At 34.5% G+C, this 17,414-nt stretch overlaps 1 protein-coding gene across 2 annotated transcripts in view; it reads left to right on the forward strand.

Moving 5' to 3' along the window:
* The window catches only part of LAMA2 (laminin, alpha 2), a 489,259-nt gene that overhangs the window by 158,696 nt on the left and 313,149 nt on the right, over nucleotides 1-17,414 (forward strand). For both annotated transcript variants that reach the window (XM_004673842.1, XM_004673843.1), the window contains exon 4: nucleotides 1,872-2,114. In XM_004673842.1, coding sequence (XP_004673899.1) covers nucleotides 1,872-2,114 — 243 coding nt within the window. The remainder of the gene's footprint in view (nucleotides 1-1,871; nucleotides 2,115-17,414) is intronic.

Consider the following 17,414-nt stretch of genomic DNA (forward strand, 5'->3'; position numbering starts at 1 on the left):
GTTTATTGTTTGTTTGCCAAGCTACTTTCTAAACAAAGGTCTTTGTCCATGATACCAATGTACCTTTATTTTTTAAAGGGTACCTATGAATTATAAGTATGCTTGTTTTTTCTTTACTCTTGATTTTTGTTTTAAAAAACTATTATGCAATTTATTTATCTTTTTACTGCAAGGAAAGACATTAAATACTGAGATATTTTTCCCCAAAGAGCATGCTACGTTTTATAATAAGTATGTCTTCTGTGATTTTGACTTTAAAGAAACATTGGAAAATAGAGAGTAAAAAAGTTTTAGTGATTTTCTTAGCTAGTAGAGACATAGTAGGAGAAACATCCATGCCTTAGTTCCTGCAAGTGATGAATATACTAGTGTTGAAAGGACTCGGTCTTCAACAAAAAACAGCTCTATAGACATGAGTTGTTGAAGTAGTTAAATGAAGTAATTCCCGTAACTAAGACCAAAAAAAAAAAAGTAGCAATAGTAAATTTTTAATAAGATGGTTAATAGAGCATGCTCTGTTCTTGTCCTTACATGTATTCACGATGTCTCATGTGAAACTATGAAGCAGATATGCTATTTCTGGAATATTGCTTTTAGGATTCCCTCTGTGACATGGCAGACACTTCAATCCTGTTTTAATGGTTCTGTCCTCCTAGTTTTAGTCTTTCTATAACCCTTGTCACCCAGAGTTTGTAGCTGTCAAGGTGTCCAAGTCTCAGAGTGTTTACTGAAAAAGACATAGCATGGTATTTTATTAGTAGTACATTTTTTTTGTGTGACTCTTTATGACAATATGTTACCACTGTAGGGATGGGAGGAGTGTAATTTTTACTAGTTTATGCCTTCCTTTCTACCCATGGCATTGCATATAAATGCCATTCAGAAATGCTTGTATATTTTTGCTCTGTATTGATTATATGCACATATGCACTATCTGAAACATCAAATTTATCTTTTTTTTTTTGTATTTCAAGGTTTATGTAGAGTTGGAAATAGATGACTGCCATTTTATCCCTTAGTTGCTACTTTACCAATTTACATTAAATCGATACTTTTCTTTATCCACCACCCACCCTTTTTAAATATGTTTACCTTTTGCACAGAAGATGATAATTAATATGTTCCACATATTTAGCAGTTTTCCATATGTACTAGAACTCCTCCATTGTTTTCTATTGAGGGATGTAAAGGATTTGAGATTTATTGAGTATTCACTGCCAAGTTCTTTGCCAGGTACTTTGCTTCCATTATTGTATTTCAATTACATCACTAATATACTTATTATTAGCCTTAATTTGCAGTAGTGGAAGCAAAAAGTTGGGAGAAAAGATTAATGTTTTGGAGATCACTTAAATGCTGGGATCCCGGCTTGTGCCTTCACAGCCCTACATTGTATTTCTGTGTCATGCTAACTGTGTCTCAATGTACTTTTCTGAACACTAGATGATATGTAAGTAAGATAGTTTTCTAAACTATCAAGTGCTCTTCATATATGGAAATCCTAACATATATCTTATGCTCCCTAACACAGTAAGGGAAATAAATGGAGATATAGTGAATGATTTAGGTGATGTTGATTATGATGGAAGTTTAAAAATTAGGTAAAAAGATGTCGATGATTTGTTAGAGAACGAACGTCCAATCTTAATCCATTTCTTTTAAAGCTATGGCTGTCAAATGAAATATCTCATCTTAGCTAGAAGGTATTAAATAGGAACATATAATAGGAAAATCATTTCAGAGAATATAAGAGAGGAACAGAATAAAAGCTGAATTAACATCTTCGGTAGCAGTAAGCCTTATCATTGACATAAAATTGTGATTAAAGTTTGGTATTCAAATTTACCCAGGTAGTTGTCATTCTCTTCCAGGTATTCCAGATTGCATATGTGATTGTGAAAGCTGCCAACTCCCCTCGGCCTGGAAACTGGATTTTGGAACGCTCGCTTGATAATGTTGAATACAAGCCTTGGCAATATCATGCTGTGACGGACACGGAGTGTCTGACGCTCTACAATATTTATCCCCGCACTGGACCTCCATCCTATGCCAAAGACGACGAGGTCATCTGTACTTCATTTTATTCCAAAATACACCCTTTGGAAAATGGAGAGGTAAGATGAGAAAACTCACCGTAAGTACATTTAAGATGGCAAAATAGGCCTGTCAGAAAGACCTTAATATATCAGTAATTAATGTCAGGGAGATTTTAAAATGGGATTTAGGGAAAGTACATTTAGATGAGTTATTAAATAAAAAGGAAAAACCCAAGGTGATTAGAATGTTAACTACCTTCATCTAGTATGTGTCTCCCATCTCAATAAAGATCAGAGGAGAGGAAATGGGTTTAACTTGGAAACTCAATGATTAATTTAACATATAAGGGACTTTTTTGACAGTGAGGATTGCTAATAATTGGAGGATTGAGTCCTGAAAAGAAGCCTTAGCTCTATCTGTACTTTGGTCTAAGTTGGGGAAAAAAAGGAGTGGATGTGGGGAGAAATAGAATTCACAAAAAGGGCCTAAATAAAAAGAAACTGTCAATTTTTATATGTTTTTCTACTGTCAACACAAATGGTTCCAGTGGGATTTCCTCCTTTTGCTCATACTTTGCTTAATTTATACTTAATTATAAACTTAATTTAAAGCTACTCTGCTTCCCTGTAGTACTTTCTTTTCTGTGGTTAAGATTTTTCATTCATTCGTTCATTTTACACTACGGATTCAAACTATCTTGTTACTATCTGTGTGCGCTTGAACTGGTGACTGAAATTCTCTGTGCCTCAGTTTTGTCCAAACTTCAAATAATAAATAGCTCTTATTACTTATGATTGACAAAAAGATTAAGTGAATTTTTAGATTTGGAATAATAGAGCAGTGATGCTAGACATATAGACACAATGCTCTGTAAGCATTGCCTCTTTCTGCTGCTGCTACAAAACAGCAGTTTATACAATAATAATTATTGTTATTATTATTAGTCTTTTTGCAAATACTCAGACTTTATCTTAGTGATTTGTATTTTCTAAATACATTTTCCTAGTCTGTCTACCTTCTATATGTGAGACCTAGCTCCTCTTGGTCTACCTGCTTACATACATCTGTTTATGACATGTCTATTGTTGTCTTCTCACATTTTTGTATTCACATATCCAGGAAACTCATACTCATATTCTATCATGCCAATCTCAGTCAGGTGAGGCTTATCTCTTTAAATGCTATGGGAGGAAAGTTAGATTTTTGACATAAATCATGGTCCCTTTGGCACTATTATTCTGTGAGTGTATACCTGTACCTTACTATATTTCAAATTCTGTGCTCAATATTGGGGAAAAAATTCAAGTGGTGTCCCAGCAGAAATCTCAATCTGTCAAATGACAAGCAGTCAAATGCAGTGAGTCAAGCAGCTATTCAACTCACTTTGTGTCCAGAGACTTTGCGTTCCTGGCCAGATTGGCCTGAGGGTGTAGAGAAGGAAGGTTTTCCTTCTGAATCTACTGTTTACCCAAACTAATAATTTCTATTATTTACAAAACGATTCTTTGCCTTTACAAAACAGTCTAGGAAAAAAAAAAAACACCAAAAAAAAAAAAGTCTAGAAATTAGCTGAATAACATAGAGCATACCTAAGGTAGATGGCAATGTACCAGTCATGTAACTCCACAAAGCATAACCCCTTCATTAGTGGTGGTTCTCTATGCATTAGACCAAATCAACACGAAATATTAAAGAGATAGACACATTTGTTGCTTTTTTTTTTCTTTTCTTTTAAGACCTATCTATTAAAACCCTCCCTGGTGGCACAGTGGGTTAAAGCACAGCTCTACAAGCTGGCTGAAGTTGCTTCAGCACAAGTTCAATCCCCTGCCCCAGAGGTGATCTAAATGATGGTGATCTAAAGTGATCTCCTGTCTCTCCCCCTGTTCCCCTCAACAGTGTACTTTGTTGATCTGCCTATTTTGCTCCCCACTCTCTCTCTGGTGAATCCTCTTACCGCCCCTGCAACTCTGGCCTGTACCCTATTTTGTATGCATAAATAAATAAATCTTAAAAAAAGATTTATTTATTTATGCATACAAGAACTGGACAGGTCAGAGGTATGGGAGTGAGAGGATTCACCAGAGAAAGAGTGGGGAGCAGGACAGGCAGATAGATGACCAAAGTACACTGCTGAGGGGAACAGCAGTCAAGACAGAAGAGGTCTGCTGTGCCATTTGGGTCACCTCCCTGGCTGGGATCAAACTTGTGCTGCAAATAGCTTCATCATCCTGCACTTTAACCCCTTGTGCCACCAGTGAGAGCCCCCGTGTTTGTTGCTTGTTGAACTGGCTACATTGATTTCACTTCTACTCATTCACTAAAAACTACTCACTGATGGTGACTATTAAGAACAACTTATTCACCTTTCTCTTATATCATGTTTCTTTGTCTATTTCTCACTCACAAGCCAATGAAAGAGGTGTGCTCCTCAATAGGAGTTTCAGGATATGAGGCAACAGACCATAGGCGACTTCTGTTGCTTTGAAGGCAGCCAGTGGGGACTGACGCATAGGTGTCTCCACTAGGGCATTGGAAAGCCAACTCCATCAATAGCCACCCATATCCCAACAGCTGCCTCTGCCAGTGGCATTTGCCCCCAGCTACTACTGAGGACTGTAAATAAGGATAGGTGCTTGGAGGCACCTCTGAGAGCTATGCTTGGTTTCTCTCAAATTTGCCTTTATTTGGAAAACAAAGGTGGAAGAGGAGGTACATAGGAAAGATAGCTGAATCTCTTAATTCAGTAGATTGAAGAAGGGCTTATCAAGCTCTGTGTAATTCAAATGAATATTCCTGATGATTTTGCCTTCCCTACTCCTAGCTTATTGTTCAGACAGCCTTGAGTTTTCTCAGTCTGACAAAGTTCAGATCACCAGTTGTCTAGGAAAGTTCATTCCAACTAGTTGTAACTGAAAAGGAGGAAAAGACTTCCTTTTAGGTAACTTAATTTGATTTGCTGTACTGAATTTCTGGGTGGGCTTGCATTGAGTGAATTTTGAGCTATAACTGGGTTATCAAGGTTGAAGAAATGACTGCGAGAAGAGCATTACATTAATAATATCAATAAAGATGGGGCAATATAGATGGAACTGTTTAGCAGTCCTAGAATTAAAATAATGTTTTAAATAAGTGTTGCCCATTATATAACATTCTCCTCTTTCTATGACCGGAATTGTTTCTTTGAATTTCTTTGGATTGTCACTAGACCGCTCACTAACGATTCAGGTTGCCATAGTAATTTGGTTCTATTTTTTCATACAGAGATCTGTAAGTTATTTACATATGATTTCTTCTTTTACTTACCATACTACTCATTCTCTTGGACTGAAACTCAAATGTAACTTAGATTCACTTTGATTATGCTTTTGAAACATGGCAGGCTTATATAAAAATCTCTGGAGTAACCATCATTAATTCTTGAAGACACTTATTTTTGTAAACTGTATGCAGAGCTTTGATATTATTTTGATTTCCTATGTGACAGAGTTTTATATATACAGACAGAATATTTTTCCTCTTCTTTTCATCACCTAACATTATGAAGCTCCTTAGAATTGCAGATACTAAAGAATGAAGAAACAAACTCAACATTATTAAAAAATGTTACCTAGATTCTTCTTTGATATAATGTTATTACGGATATAACATGACTGCATGAGTGACTGTGTGTAAATGAAGGAATGGAAATGAGAACTAGTCTTTCTCAATTATCTTAGAGGTGCTTCTTGATAGAGAGACAGTAAGGTAATCCTAATTTTGTATTGGTTATAAATAGGGATACAGGGTAATAATTGTTTTGGGTTTCTGATGTTCTTTCTTTAAAAAGTAATATTTTCATTGACCAACATGGGGCCATTCCATGCTTGGAGTCAGAACATGACGGTGCCTCATTACAATGACATTACATAGAATCCTCAAAAGGAGTAACTATTTGAACTCCAAATCGGATACACAGAACGTCTAAATTATTTTGGAGTGCATATATGTAAAATAAATACATCAAAATAAATTTCAGATTTCATCTTTTTTGACTGGTTACTTTTGTAAAACAATGTTTTCACATACTCCACTTTTAATCTGGGCTAAAATCACTACTAATTGAGGAATCTACAAAAAGTTAATGAGATTAATATTATAATGAGGCTTCACTTTATACTTAATGAATGTAAACTTCAGTTTATACTCACTAATGCTTTCCTTCCACATTAGTGTTGTCAGAACGGGCACACAACATTTAATTAGGCTAATGTTTTGTAGAAAATTTGAAGAAATCAGTGTGAATCTAGTTCCATTTATTACAACCTATAAGAAGAACAAACCTTATTACGATAGAAAAAGCCTATTTAAAAGTTCTTTGAACTGGAGTACAGTAACTTGTTGTTAGTTAATCAGATGAAATACATTGAGATCAACAAATTATGAAGCCGGAATATTTGTCACATACAGAAAAATTCAGTGTACTAGCTATTACAAGAAACATATGAGGCCACTGACACTCGCTGTGGCTATCAATGTCAGTTGAAGTCCTGAGCAAATATCCTGTGGTGGAATATCACTCATAGTAGAAATGATAGTGCCTTATTAATAAACATTATCAAGGTAGAGAACCTTTCATTTACAATGGGAATCCAGTGGAAAGAAGTTATTAATGGATTAACTGTTGTCAATAAAATCAGCAACAATCATTTTGTATAATGTGCTTCGTTGATTACAAAGAAGTTGTCACATACTTTTCCATCATCACCAAAACTTTAGAGGTACTGATAAACAAATTTAAGTAACTTACTTATAATTACATAGTAGTAAATGTTACGTTCAGATTTTGTGACATAGATCTAATAATCATCCACTTTATAAACTGAAACTACAGCTACAGTCAACCATCTTCTAAATGTGTATTTACCGTTGGTCACAAGGATTTTGTGATACTGTGTAGATAATTAAGTGCCATCCACCATCTCCACTGGGAAAAACCTGAGGGTGTGTCAGTTAATCAGTCTCACACAGGAAATATAGTGTACTATTATCTTTACTGCAGAAGATTTGAACAAACAACAAAGGATCTTGAAGCTATTAAAATAAGCTTCTGATCCTTAGGGAAACTATTTCACCACTAGAAATATCATCAAAAGTCCTTGAGAAAAGTAACCCGGGAGTGGAATGGTTATGATTCCACTTTACAAGCAAACTTAAAAAGATAGCAGGAACTACTTTACCAGATTCCCTGCTATGAAATGAAAACTGGAGGGAAAAAATCTACTGTGAAGCATTCTAGCCTGAAGATATGTACTATTTTGCTCTGTGACAGACTGACTGCAGCCAAATATTTTCATTGAAAATACGAAAATGAATAACTTTGCTGAATTCTGCTGCCTGAGAACCACAGAAGACATACAATTTAAATTCTAATCATAGGTAGCAGAAATCCTATGATACTCATTTTGCAAAAGAGAATGGCAACTCTGGCAAGATTACAATTTAGAAAATTGCATTCCCCTTGTGTAAATTTGTTCTTCAGCTTCATTCAGTAATAAGAATTATTTTCTTATTCAAAAGATAAATGCCTTTAAAACCAAGCCTATCATTAGGTTGAGCCATATGAAAATGCCAATATTTGACTATTTTAGTCAATAAAAATGCAGTATTTTATGGTTCAAACTAATATATGCGAAAGCAAGAATAGAAATATTTGCAGAAATGTAACTATCTTAAACATAACTTTACTTGTATACATTACTTTGGTAAAAACTTTAAAGAGAAATAAAGTCCCTTTATGGAAATAGTAATTTATACTAGTTATTTAGTTAAAATCTTTCCTTACTGTATTGGTGATGTTACCAGAACAGGCTTAGTTCTTGGTGCTTCCTGTCACTACCAAATGCTAATAAGCAGAGATAGGAATTGAATCTATAAGTGCTTTTATTTGTTAGGTTGCTGGCCAGTGAGTGATCTGAGAGATTGTCAGGCATGAATACCCTGAAGAAACCATTCTGCTATATTATCTTGAGCTGGCTTTTTTATATCAAATTAAAACAAGGGCAATTAGTCCTAGGCAAACAGCCCATCACAGTTGATATCTCTGGTATTTTTCACATTTGGCCCCCAGAACTTATTAGCTTCCTGATAATCTTGGCCCTGATACATCCTCGCCTACTGGTCCTGAGTATTTTCTGATGGTGTCAATATCTCACACTCATTTATCTGGGCCAGAAACTCAGCTTAATGCAAACCGATCATTAATTGAAAAATAAAAGCATCATTACCCAAATGGTGAGTATGTGCATCCTCTATGATGTGTGCAGACTCCTTTGGTAGGTACAGTGTCTTCCCTCCCTCCCCCTCCCCTCTCAGTAACATGGTGAATGTTACATGAAATATGAGTCATGCTGCATTTGTTTCTTAATTTTTCGTCAAAGGGAGACTAGCAAATACAAATTTTATATGAATAATCAGGTATACATCATGTGCTATAGGAAGCAATGTGGAAATCTAAGGTGTACTGATTACCAATAATAAGTCTGGGAGCTGTGTTCTTTTAACTCAGAGGGGGTGAAGCTTCTGTGTATATGTGCTTCTACACAGATACAAGCCCATGTCATTACATGTTCAGCATAATCATGTATAAGTTTTAGTTGTTTCAGGAATGGCAGTTTCTGCCTTCTTAGAGGCATTTCAAATATTTTTAAACTTGGCATCCAACTTTCAACAGTTATTTACTGTTCTTTTCAGGATGAAATAACCTACTACAAAATCTTTGGTGAAGATTATTGAAGATTTTTTTAAGGAAAAAAAACCCTTTATTGCTTTTGAAGAAAATTCAAAGTAATCATTTAATTTTGTTCTCTTATCACTGAATTTATTATTTTTATCAGTTGATGGAAAATATTTTGTTCCTTTTACAATTTGTTATGTGGCACCCATTTATCTTATAGCAAGATAAGCCTTGGTATTAGATTAGTGGTATTAGATTAGTAGAGCAGATCACACATTAGTCACTACTAAACAAATGACCCACCAAAAACAAGGCTGGAGTAAAGTTTCAGTCCAACTATCACTGGCTTGATACTATGGGCTGATAAAATTTTATGGGCTTATATGGCCAATGCTGGTCTCAGCATTTAACTATCTTTTCCTTTAAGAAATACTGAGTACCACATATGTGGCAAACACTTGTTAGTTACAGGGGATAAAGGACCTTCTGTTTGGGGGGATAAGATATGATATTAATTAAAGACGGGAAAATAGTCTTCTAAAGTTGGTAACATCATGCTTAGCACAAAAAAAAGTCTTTGTTGCAGAGGGAGAGGGAAAGAGAGTGAAGAGAAATCGAGAAAGCAATGACCTGTCTAGGGAACTGCATGTTTGGTGCAGAAAAGGTGGGAAGGAGTGACAGGAGACAGGTTGTGTTTATAGAAATTGCCTTGACTCACCATGATTATTTCATCTACTGCACATCTGAATAAATCAAGTAGAGTGGCTGGCTGTACTGAGCTGTGTAACAGTTACAGAATGAGAAAATTCAATTTTAAACTTACACTTAGGAAAAAACCCAACACCTACCTTGCAGAAACATGCCACAGATATAGATTTTAGGTGAGTAAAATCCATCTATAGAGTAGTTGAATTTAAGTTCTTTGTAAAATAAAAAAATAGGGTGTTGATTAGCATTAGGAATATAAACTTATTTTTTAATGTAGTTTATAAAATGCTTCTTTCTTTCTTTCTTTTTTTTTTTTTTAATTCTTTTCCAATAGTGAAATTGCAGTTTGAAGTTCAGTTTTTAGTATTAGGGGCCAATATAGATTTTTGGTGTTTTAATCCTCATTTTCCCTCAGGGTTGCGATCAACCTTTCCATTGAGGTAACCTTTTAATAATGCCCAAAGAAAGCCTGTGGTGATGTCTAACTTCTGGAATACTCTCCCAAATGAATCATTCTGGCTGGGAGAAGAAGGATGTGCTTTTTTCTGGTGGGCTTAATGCTAAGGAAAGCATAAGCAGTTTCTCAGGACAATGGCTAACTGAATCAGAGAACTGGAGAGAACCGGAAAGTGGAGAATAAAGCCAAAAACAAAGCAATGAGTTTTGTCTTAAGAGCTTATACTTTGTGGTTTGTGGGGCTAAGACGTAGTCACTACTATTTAACTCCATGAAGTATAAGAGACTTGGTGACAACATCAAAGTACTTATATAAACACTTTAAGTTGGGCACAATTAAACAACAAAAATAAAAACAACCAAACAACAAAAACTCCACTTCTCTGTGGTCACAGAAACTGTATATAACTTGTGCAGAGGATTGCAAAATGTGTTTTCAGGAAATGGAATCAATAGGACAGAAGAAAATGAGGTCACATCGTGTCCTGGGCAATGTAGTGTGTTTATTACTCCTTTTCTGATTTGTCAAACCACTGCTAAAATTTGCCAGGGCTCACTTATGTGTTCAAGGAACCCCACTGGGGAGAGTTCGGGAAAATCAGTCATTCTCAGCTCAGCTTTGGTTAAGGCTCCCCCATTAGTATGAGAGGAGAGATGGTTAGGGCCATTTTATTCCTGTTCCTGGCAAAACAGCACAGTTGGTGCCCAATTTTTATTTCTGAAAATAGTAATTTCATTTTTTAGTCAAATGAGGTTTTTATCGAAAGAGGAAATAAAGGCAAAGTATGAAGAGGAGCTGATGTTAGTGCATCCAAGCATACTCTAATTTATTTTGAAATAATAGAAATCATATTTCTAACCACTTTAGGCTCCAAAATTGCAAATACATCAATGCTAACAAATAGATACTCGTATATAAAAACAGGGGCTTGTAAAACATAAGGTAAATGTAAACGCAGGTTGAAAAAATAAAACAATCAGATTGAGAGCAATCAGTAAAATACACGCCAAGCCAAATAATACATTGATGTTCCGGTCTGGAAAGAGGATTTGGGGTTATTTTGAAAAATAACGTCACTACCACTCAGTCCAGAACGCACAGCTGCAGAAACAGAAGTAAACATGTCGTTCTGGGAGAAGATGACAAGGCTAAAGAACAACCAAGCTCAATGAAATTCTTGTTAGTTCCCAGTGATATGATTATAGCTCACAAATTCCCTAAAGGAGAACTACAAAAGAGTGTTTGTAGAGATAGGAATACAATTACCATTTGCTTATTTGTTTTTAAATCAGATACATGGATGTGGTTTAGGTAAAAGATATTTTCTATGTTTACTTAAAAAAAGTATTTCCATATTTTAACATAATGTCTTTCTCTTTCATAGATCAGAAGGTAGTTGAAAGATATTTGCTAGGCATTACTAAAAGCTATAGAATTGTATGAGGAGTGGCCCAAGGCCTATTCTTTTCTTTCTTTCTTTCTTTCTTTCTTTCTTTTTTCTTTTTTTTTTTTTTTATTTTTCCATTCAGTTTATATCACATAAACATGTGTAAGGTTTTTCATACCTTTGGGAGTAGGAATTGGGACATGACTAACCTATATTGACTCTCTTGGTTAACAGATTAGCTACCAAATATTTGTTAAATTTGTGTCAGGAAGGTAACACCATAGAAATTTTGTAGTATTTGCATTTGTCATTCCTTTATGTACCAGAGTTAGAGCAAACTCCCAGGAAGATCAAGGACCAAATGGCAATCAGTTATTCTAGACTCTAGACTCAAATGTAAACATATACATCTGAATATTAATAGGCACAATTATTTATATGACCATAATTTTTATGTTAGTCTCTTCTCTTGGGTTACCTAAAAAATCTAATCTTTTATAATCTCAAAGGAATTCATAATTCATATATTTTAAGGGTCTTGAATGTTGCTTTGGAAATTTTCTTAATCTTGAAATCTTATTTCATTTTTAAGGGAGAACTTAAAAAAAAAGCAGAAAAATAGCCAGTTTCCTGTCACTTAGCCAAAAAAAAAAAAAAAAAAAAAAAATTGGTATCTCCACTTTGATTTCTCTTTTGAAATTAATTTTCACTTTGATTTTCTTTTGCTTCTGGTGTTCTGGGTGATCATTTGCTAGCATCTGGATAATTTCATTTTAACATCTGGAATTGAGGTTTTTTTTTTTTCATTTGTCTGATGCATATAGAATATTTCTATAAGAAATGTATTTTTCCAGCTGCTGTTTATTCATTTCAAAGAGACACGGTTAGGTGAATATAACAGCCTCTGACATTCCTGAGGAAATACAAAGCTGTATAATACAAAGCCCTGCCAGTCTGTTTTCTCTCCTATCAGCTTTTCCCACAGCAGAATGATTAAGATCTCTAAAGCAGTAAGGGTTTTGAATGGTAACAGGTGGTGCTGTTTGGAGCATGGGCCTTTTAAAACAGGTCTGTTTTGGAACATCTTCTGAGGGCAATCAATGGCAGTGTAACCTGGGGCAACTCTTCAAAATTCATTTCACTTGTCTTGAAATGGGAAAAGTATTAAGACATGTTTCCCAGTGTTGGTCATAACAACTAGACGCTTTATATAAAATATTTGGTTCAGTGTAGGGACTTGCTTGTTAAGTTTTAACAGTCACTATTATTTATTTCTGTGTATCACAGGATGTTACTTCCAATTTCTTCTTTTCCTGACCTCCAAGGCTTTTATGTATACAGGCAGTAGTTTGGCCATTTATGCAGGTTTTTTGAGAGCTGCCATTGATTCCTTCCCTGTTTGATGTGTCCCCTCACTAAAAATGTGCTCTGTGAGTGAAGTGAGAAGGAATCAAGCTGGTTAAAGACATTTTAGAGGAGGTCTAAAGATACTGTCAAGATTTATAGCACAGATTATAGTGTGTGCTTGCAAAGTAATCCACATTTTTAACCAATGCTAACAAACTCATATATAGAATAGCTGTAAGCCCAAGTTATTGTGGTGGCAGGCATAAAAGAGTCCTATAATCATTATTATGAAAAAAAAAAAAAAGTTAAGAATGTTTTGGAACACTTCTCAAAGTTTGTTGTTTTTATACTGATGACTGGTTAATCAACCCTGAATCTAAAGGACATTTTTGTCCATTTCTTCACCCCTAACATTATTCACCTTCAAAGATAAAATTTGGTAATACTGATTTAGTCAGAGAGAAGAGCTGAAGTTTTTGAACACAGCTCTGAGTTGTTTAAAAATCCCTTGAGTGTTGACAGGGTATGTGTAGAACCAAAGCAATTAATATGAAGCATTTTTTGTTCTTTAAGTTGTATGAATTTTTGATATCTTTGTTAAAAAATTGGCAGCTTCATTTTACATTCACAGATTAAAAATATTCAAAAAGCATGAGTTGATAAGAGATTTCAGAGAAAATATTTGAATACAAAGGATTCATACATTAATTCTGAACATCTGATTTTCTTAAATATGTTCTCTCCTGTGCTCTTATGTAACTTTAAGGAAGTTGAGGGATTGCAGATTGTTTATTTTTCATTCGTTCTCTGATATTTAGCAGGATTGCTGTCAGTACTTCTTGATAACACTAGGAAAGAGAATGAATGAAGAGACCAAACAATAAGTGAAGTTACTATTGCTGTTTATTAAAGAGATATCACTTCTGATCTGCGTACACTTACTTTGGCAAAAATGTCAAGTGGCACACATGACAAAATACAACTTTAAATTGTCAACAAAACAAAAGAAAATTTAACTGAACAGAAAAGGTTAAAAGAAAATTGAGCATTTTCTGTTCATCTGGGATGAGTTAGTTATTGTAGCTGGACTCTAATTTAATTCAGAATTTTCAAACAATTAGGGTTAAAAAGAAAAAGTTAAATTATATAGATTCCTGTCTGACAAAGTAGAGCTTCTAAACTTCAAACCAAACATTTTCTTGGCAATGCATTTTCAGGACAACTTTTTAAATGTAGTCTATATGTAAAGACTTCAGCTAGTAAAGAGAACAAGATTTTCAAACTTAACTAGTACTAGGGGGACAATATTACATTTTTTAATTATACTACATAAGAAAGCTAATGATATAAACTTAAAACTTTCTTGTAATAAATGATATATTTGTCTCTGGGGAACTACAGTACTATGATTCAAAACCATAATTTTCTAACTCCACTGAAGAAGGAGCCCTAGGAGTGCAGGAGTAAGTATGCCTGTCTTGGTGTCATTCTCAAATGTTAAATAGCACAGGCAAATCCATGGGGTTAAATCACTTGACAGGGTCATAGCTATCATTATTCTTTGTAGCACGGCAGTCTTCTATGTGAGTAACATAGAGACTGTGCTTTTAGTCAAGTGGAGAGCCAGACTACCACTACTCAATGCATTTCGGCAGTCTAGTTAGAGCCATTAAAATTTCTTTAACACGGGCCCTCCCTGGTGGCGCAGCGGGTTAAAGCACTGCACTAAGAAGCTTAACTCACTTCCTCATGAGTTCGATCCCCGCCTGCCCCGGAGGAGATCCACATTGCGGTGCAGACCTCTCCTGACCTGCCCTTTGCTCCTCTCAGCAGTGTATTTTGTCTATCTGCCTGTTCTGCTCCCCCCTCTGTCTCTAGTGAATCCTCTCACCCTCTGCATCTATGGCCTGTACCCCAGTTCTGTATGAATAAATAAATAATTCTTTTAAAAAATGTCCTTAACACATATTTCAAATAATAATAGCTAATATTTGTTGATCACGTGCCATCAACCAAATTCCATTTTAAGTGTTTTTAATCTCGAAATTTCAAGGTAATTCCATGCAGACACTATATTTGCATTCACCCATGAGAAAGCTGATGGTAAATATTACCTTATGAAATCTCTACAGAATTGGAGTGCAGGCTGATGTTACAGTTTGTGTACTTAGTCACAGTCGTGAACTTACCCTTAAGCTGCCTATGAATTTATATTAGAACATAGACTCTATAGAATGGATGGTTTAGAATTGTTTTATATTGTACAGAAGGAATATTGACAAGAAAGATATGGCAAGGTGATAGTGAAAATTTGCTTGCTTTAACCATGAAAGAATATCAATGTGAATCCTTACCAGCTATCTGTAGATGAAGAAAATTGATTGTGATCAGGTTAAGATGAAGAAAGTGAAAAAAATGGATCTTGATGCAGTCAAATTAATAGATTAAACTAGCTGGAAGAGAAGGCTAAACATACAGAGCTGATTGTGGTCTCATTGGATTTGATGTCAAAAGTCAAAACAGGGTTTAATTCCCAATCCTACTGTTCATAATCTCTATATCTATCTGTTATGTACTTTTTTGATGGACCTTAAAATTTTGCTTTTTAAAATAGGTTTAAGTTTCCTGCTCTCTCTACCCTCAGGCTTTAATGTAATACCAAATAAAATATTGTATGTGTAATGTACAAATGTACAGTATTCATGCATGTTTGCCACAGGTTAAATATATGCATTCAATTAATGTACAAGCTGTACCAAATTATTTTAGTTCAGTTAACAAGACAAGCAACTTATCTACAGGCCAATTTCATGGCATTTAAAGTTGGAATTTCATCTGTTGTAAATCTGTTTTTAACTACTGTGATTCTGTCGTTGAGGAAATTTTAACAGACTAGAAGATATGCCAAGTCTATATAGAGTCAGAATCTAAGAATCAAAAGCTGATGGCAAAATCTCTGAAAGCTGTGAAAAGTGTGTTCTTGTTTTGAATCACTTTCCTAAAGCAGAAGAGCAGCAGATAGGACTATGTACTGGTGCTTATGGGCCTTTGCTCCTTGATAGGTGATGTGTAGGAATGAACGACTCATGGCGGGCAAGAAATCATTTTTAGAGTTTTGTGTTATTATTTTTTATTTCCAGTTAGGAAATAGATGGAGCAAAATTTTATAAAGTAATTATATGAGGAGGCTTAACCTGGTCTTCCCACTGGTAATATATATTAACCGTTTGATTGTTCATGGCATATATTGACTGTTACTAGGTTTTTCAAAAAAGCAACTATCCATGTGTAATATTTATGAGTTACTTTATCACTTATGATGTAGACATTTTTTTTTCCACTTCAAAGTTGGTACATTTACATTGTTTTTAACTGTGATAAAACACTTCATTGAACTGTTAGTGTGGTACTATTTATTCAATTTTATTATTATTAATGAGTTATTAGATTGCTTCCAAATTTTAAGAGTTATAACCAGTGCTGCAATGGACATTTTTTTTTTCTCTAATGGAGAAAAATTTTACATTGAGATTAGCCAGCTAGGCTCAGTTTTGATAATTCCAATATTGTTGGCAGCACCCAACATCTAGTAAAATATATTGATGTTCTTACATGAATATTTCTATAAATAAATCTGTTAAGATGAGTCAAGGGATATATATATAGACACACACAATTTTATTTTGATAAACACAGCACAGAGTTGAGTGAATAACCAATAAATAAATGTCTAGGTAATATAGAAGTTTATATTGTTTTAATTAGCAGAAAGTTTTTTGATATTTTTGTTGGCTCTAAATGTATCTTTGATACAACCAATTAAAGTTCTATATTTAAAATATAATTGCCAACACCTATATATTAATGTCATGAGAAAAACAAATTTTAATCAGAGTCTTACAAATACATTAAGAATATATTTTTTAAGATTTTATTTATTTATTCAGACAGAACTGGGGTACAGGCCAGAGGTGCAATGGCAGTGAGAGGACTCACCAGAGACAGAGTGGGGAGCAGAACAGGCAGATGATCAAAGTACACAGCTGAGGGGAGCAGCAGGCGAGACAGAGAGGTCTGCTGGGCCACGTGTGTCACCTGCCTGGCCAGGATCAAACTCATGGCTGAGGTGACTGCAGCTAGCTTCACTGTGCTGAGCTTTAAGCGACTGCGCCACCATGGAAAGCCCTATTAAGAACATTTTTAATGTTTTCAGGAACATGTTGCAGTATGAGTATCCATATATTTGGTTAGCTAAAAAAATTCTACAGAGATTACCTGAATATACAAACTTCTCTTTATCACTCTTTCTCTTCATTTGTAAGTATGCATCTTTCTCTCCATTTATATATGTACTCCTATGAATGTATTATATAACATATATCTCACATATATATATATATGTTTCTGTGTAAAAGAATCATCACTGATTCTATAAAATAAGATCAAAAGTTTAGTTTAAATGTTTTGAGATAGCAATTAGATTGCTGAACACAATTATTAAAAATTCAAAATGTAACCATTTGTAAATATATTAAAGTTTATCATCCAAAAAGAAAGGGGTAGTCAGATTCAAATACAATAAAGCAAATGTTTTCTTTCATGGAATGCTGTGTCATGCATAAAAAATTGCCATGATGGAACTAATACAATTTTGAATTTATAGGAATATATGAAGATCCTATCAAATAAATATGTAGTTATTTTGCGAATAAACATGTTATGGGATTTTATATTCTAAAATCAAGAAGAGTGAAATAATTTTT

This window comes from Condylura cristata, unplaced genomic scaffold, assembly GCF_000260355.1.
Source record: "Condylura cristata isolate star-nosed mole 26May11 unplaced genomic scaffold, ConCri1.0 scaffold00001, whole genome shotgun sequence".
In the NCBI taxonomy this organism is placed as follows: domain Eukaryota; kingdom Metazoa; phylum Chordata; class Mammalia; order Eulipotyphla; family Talpidae; genus Condylura; species Condylura cristata.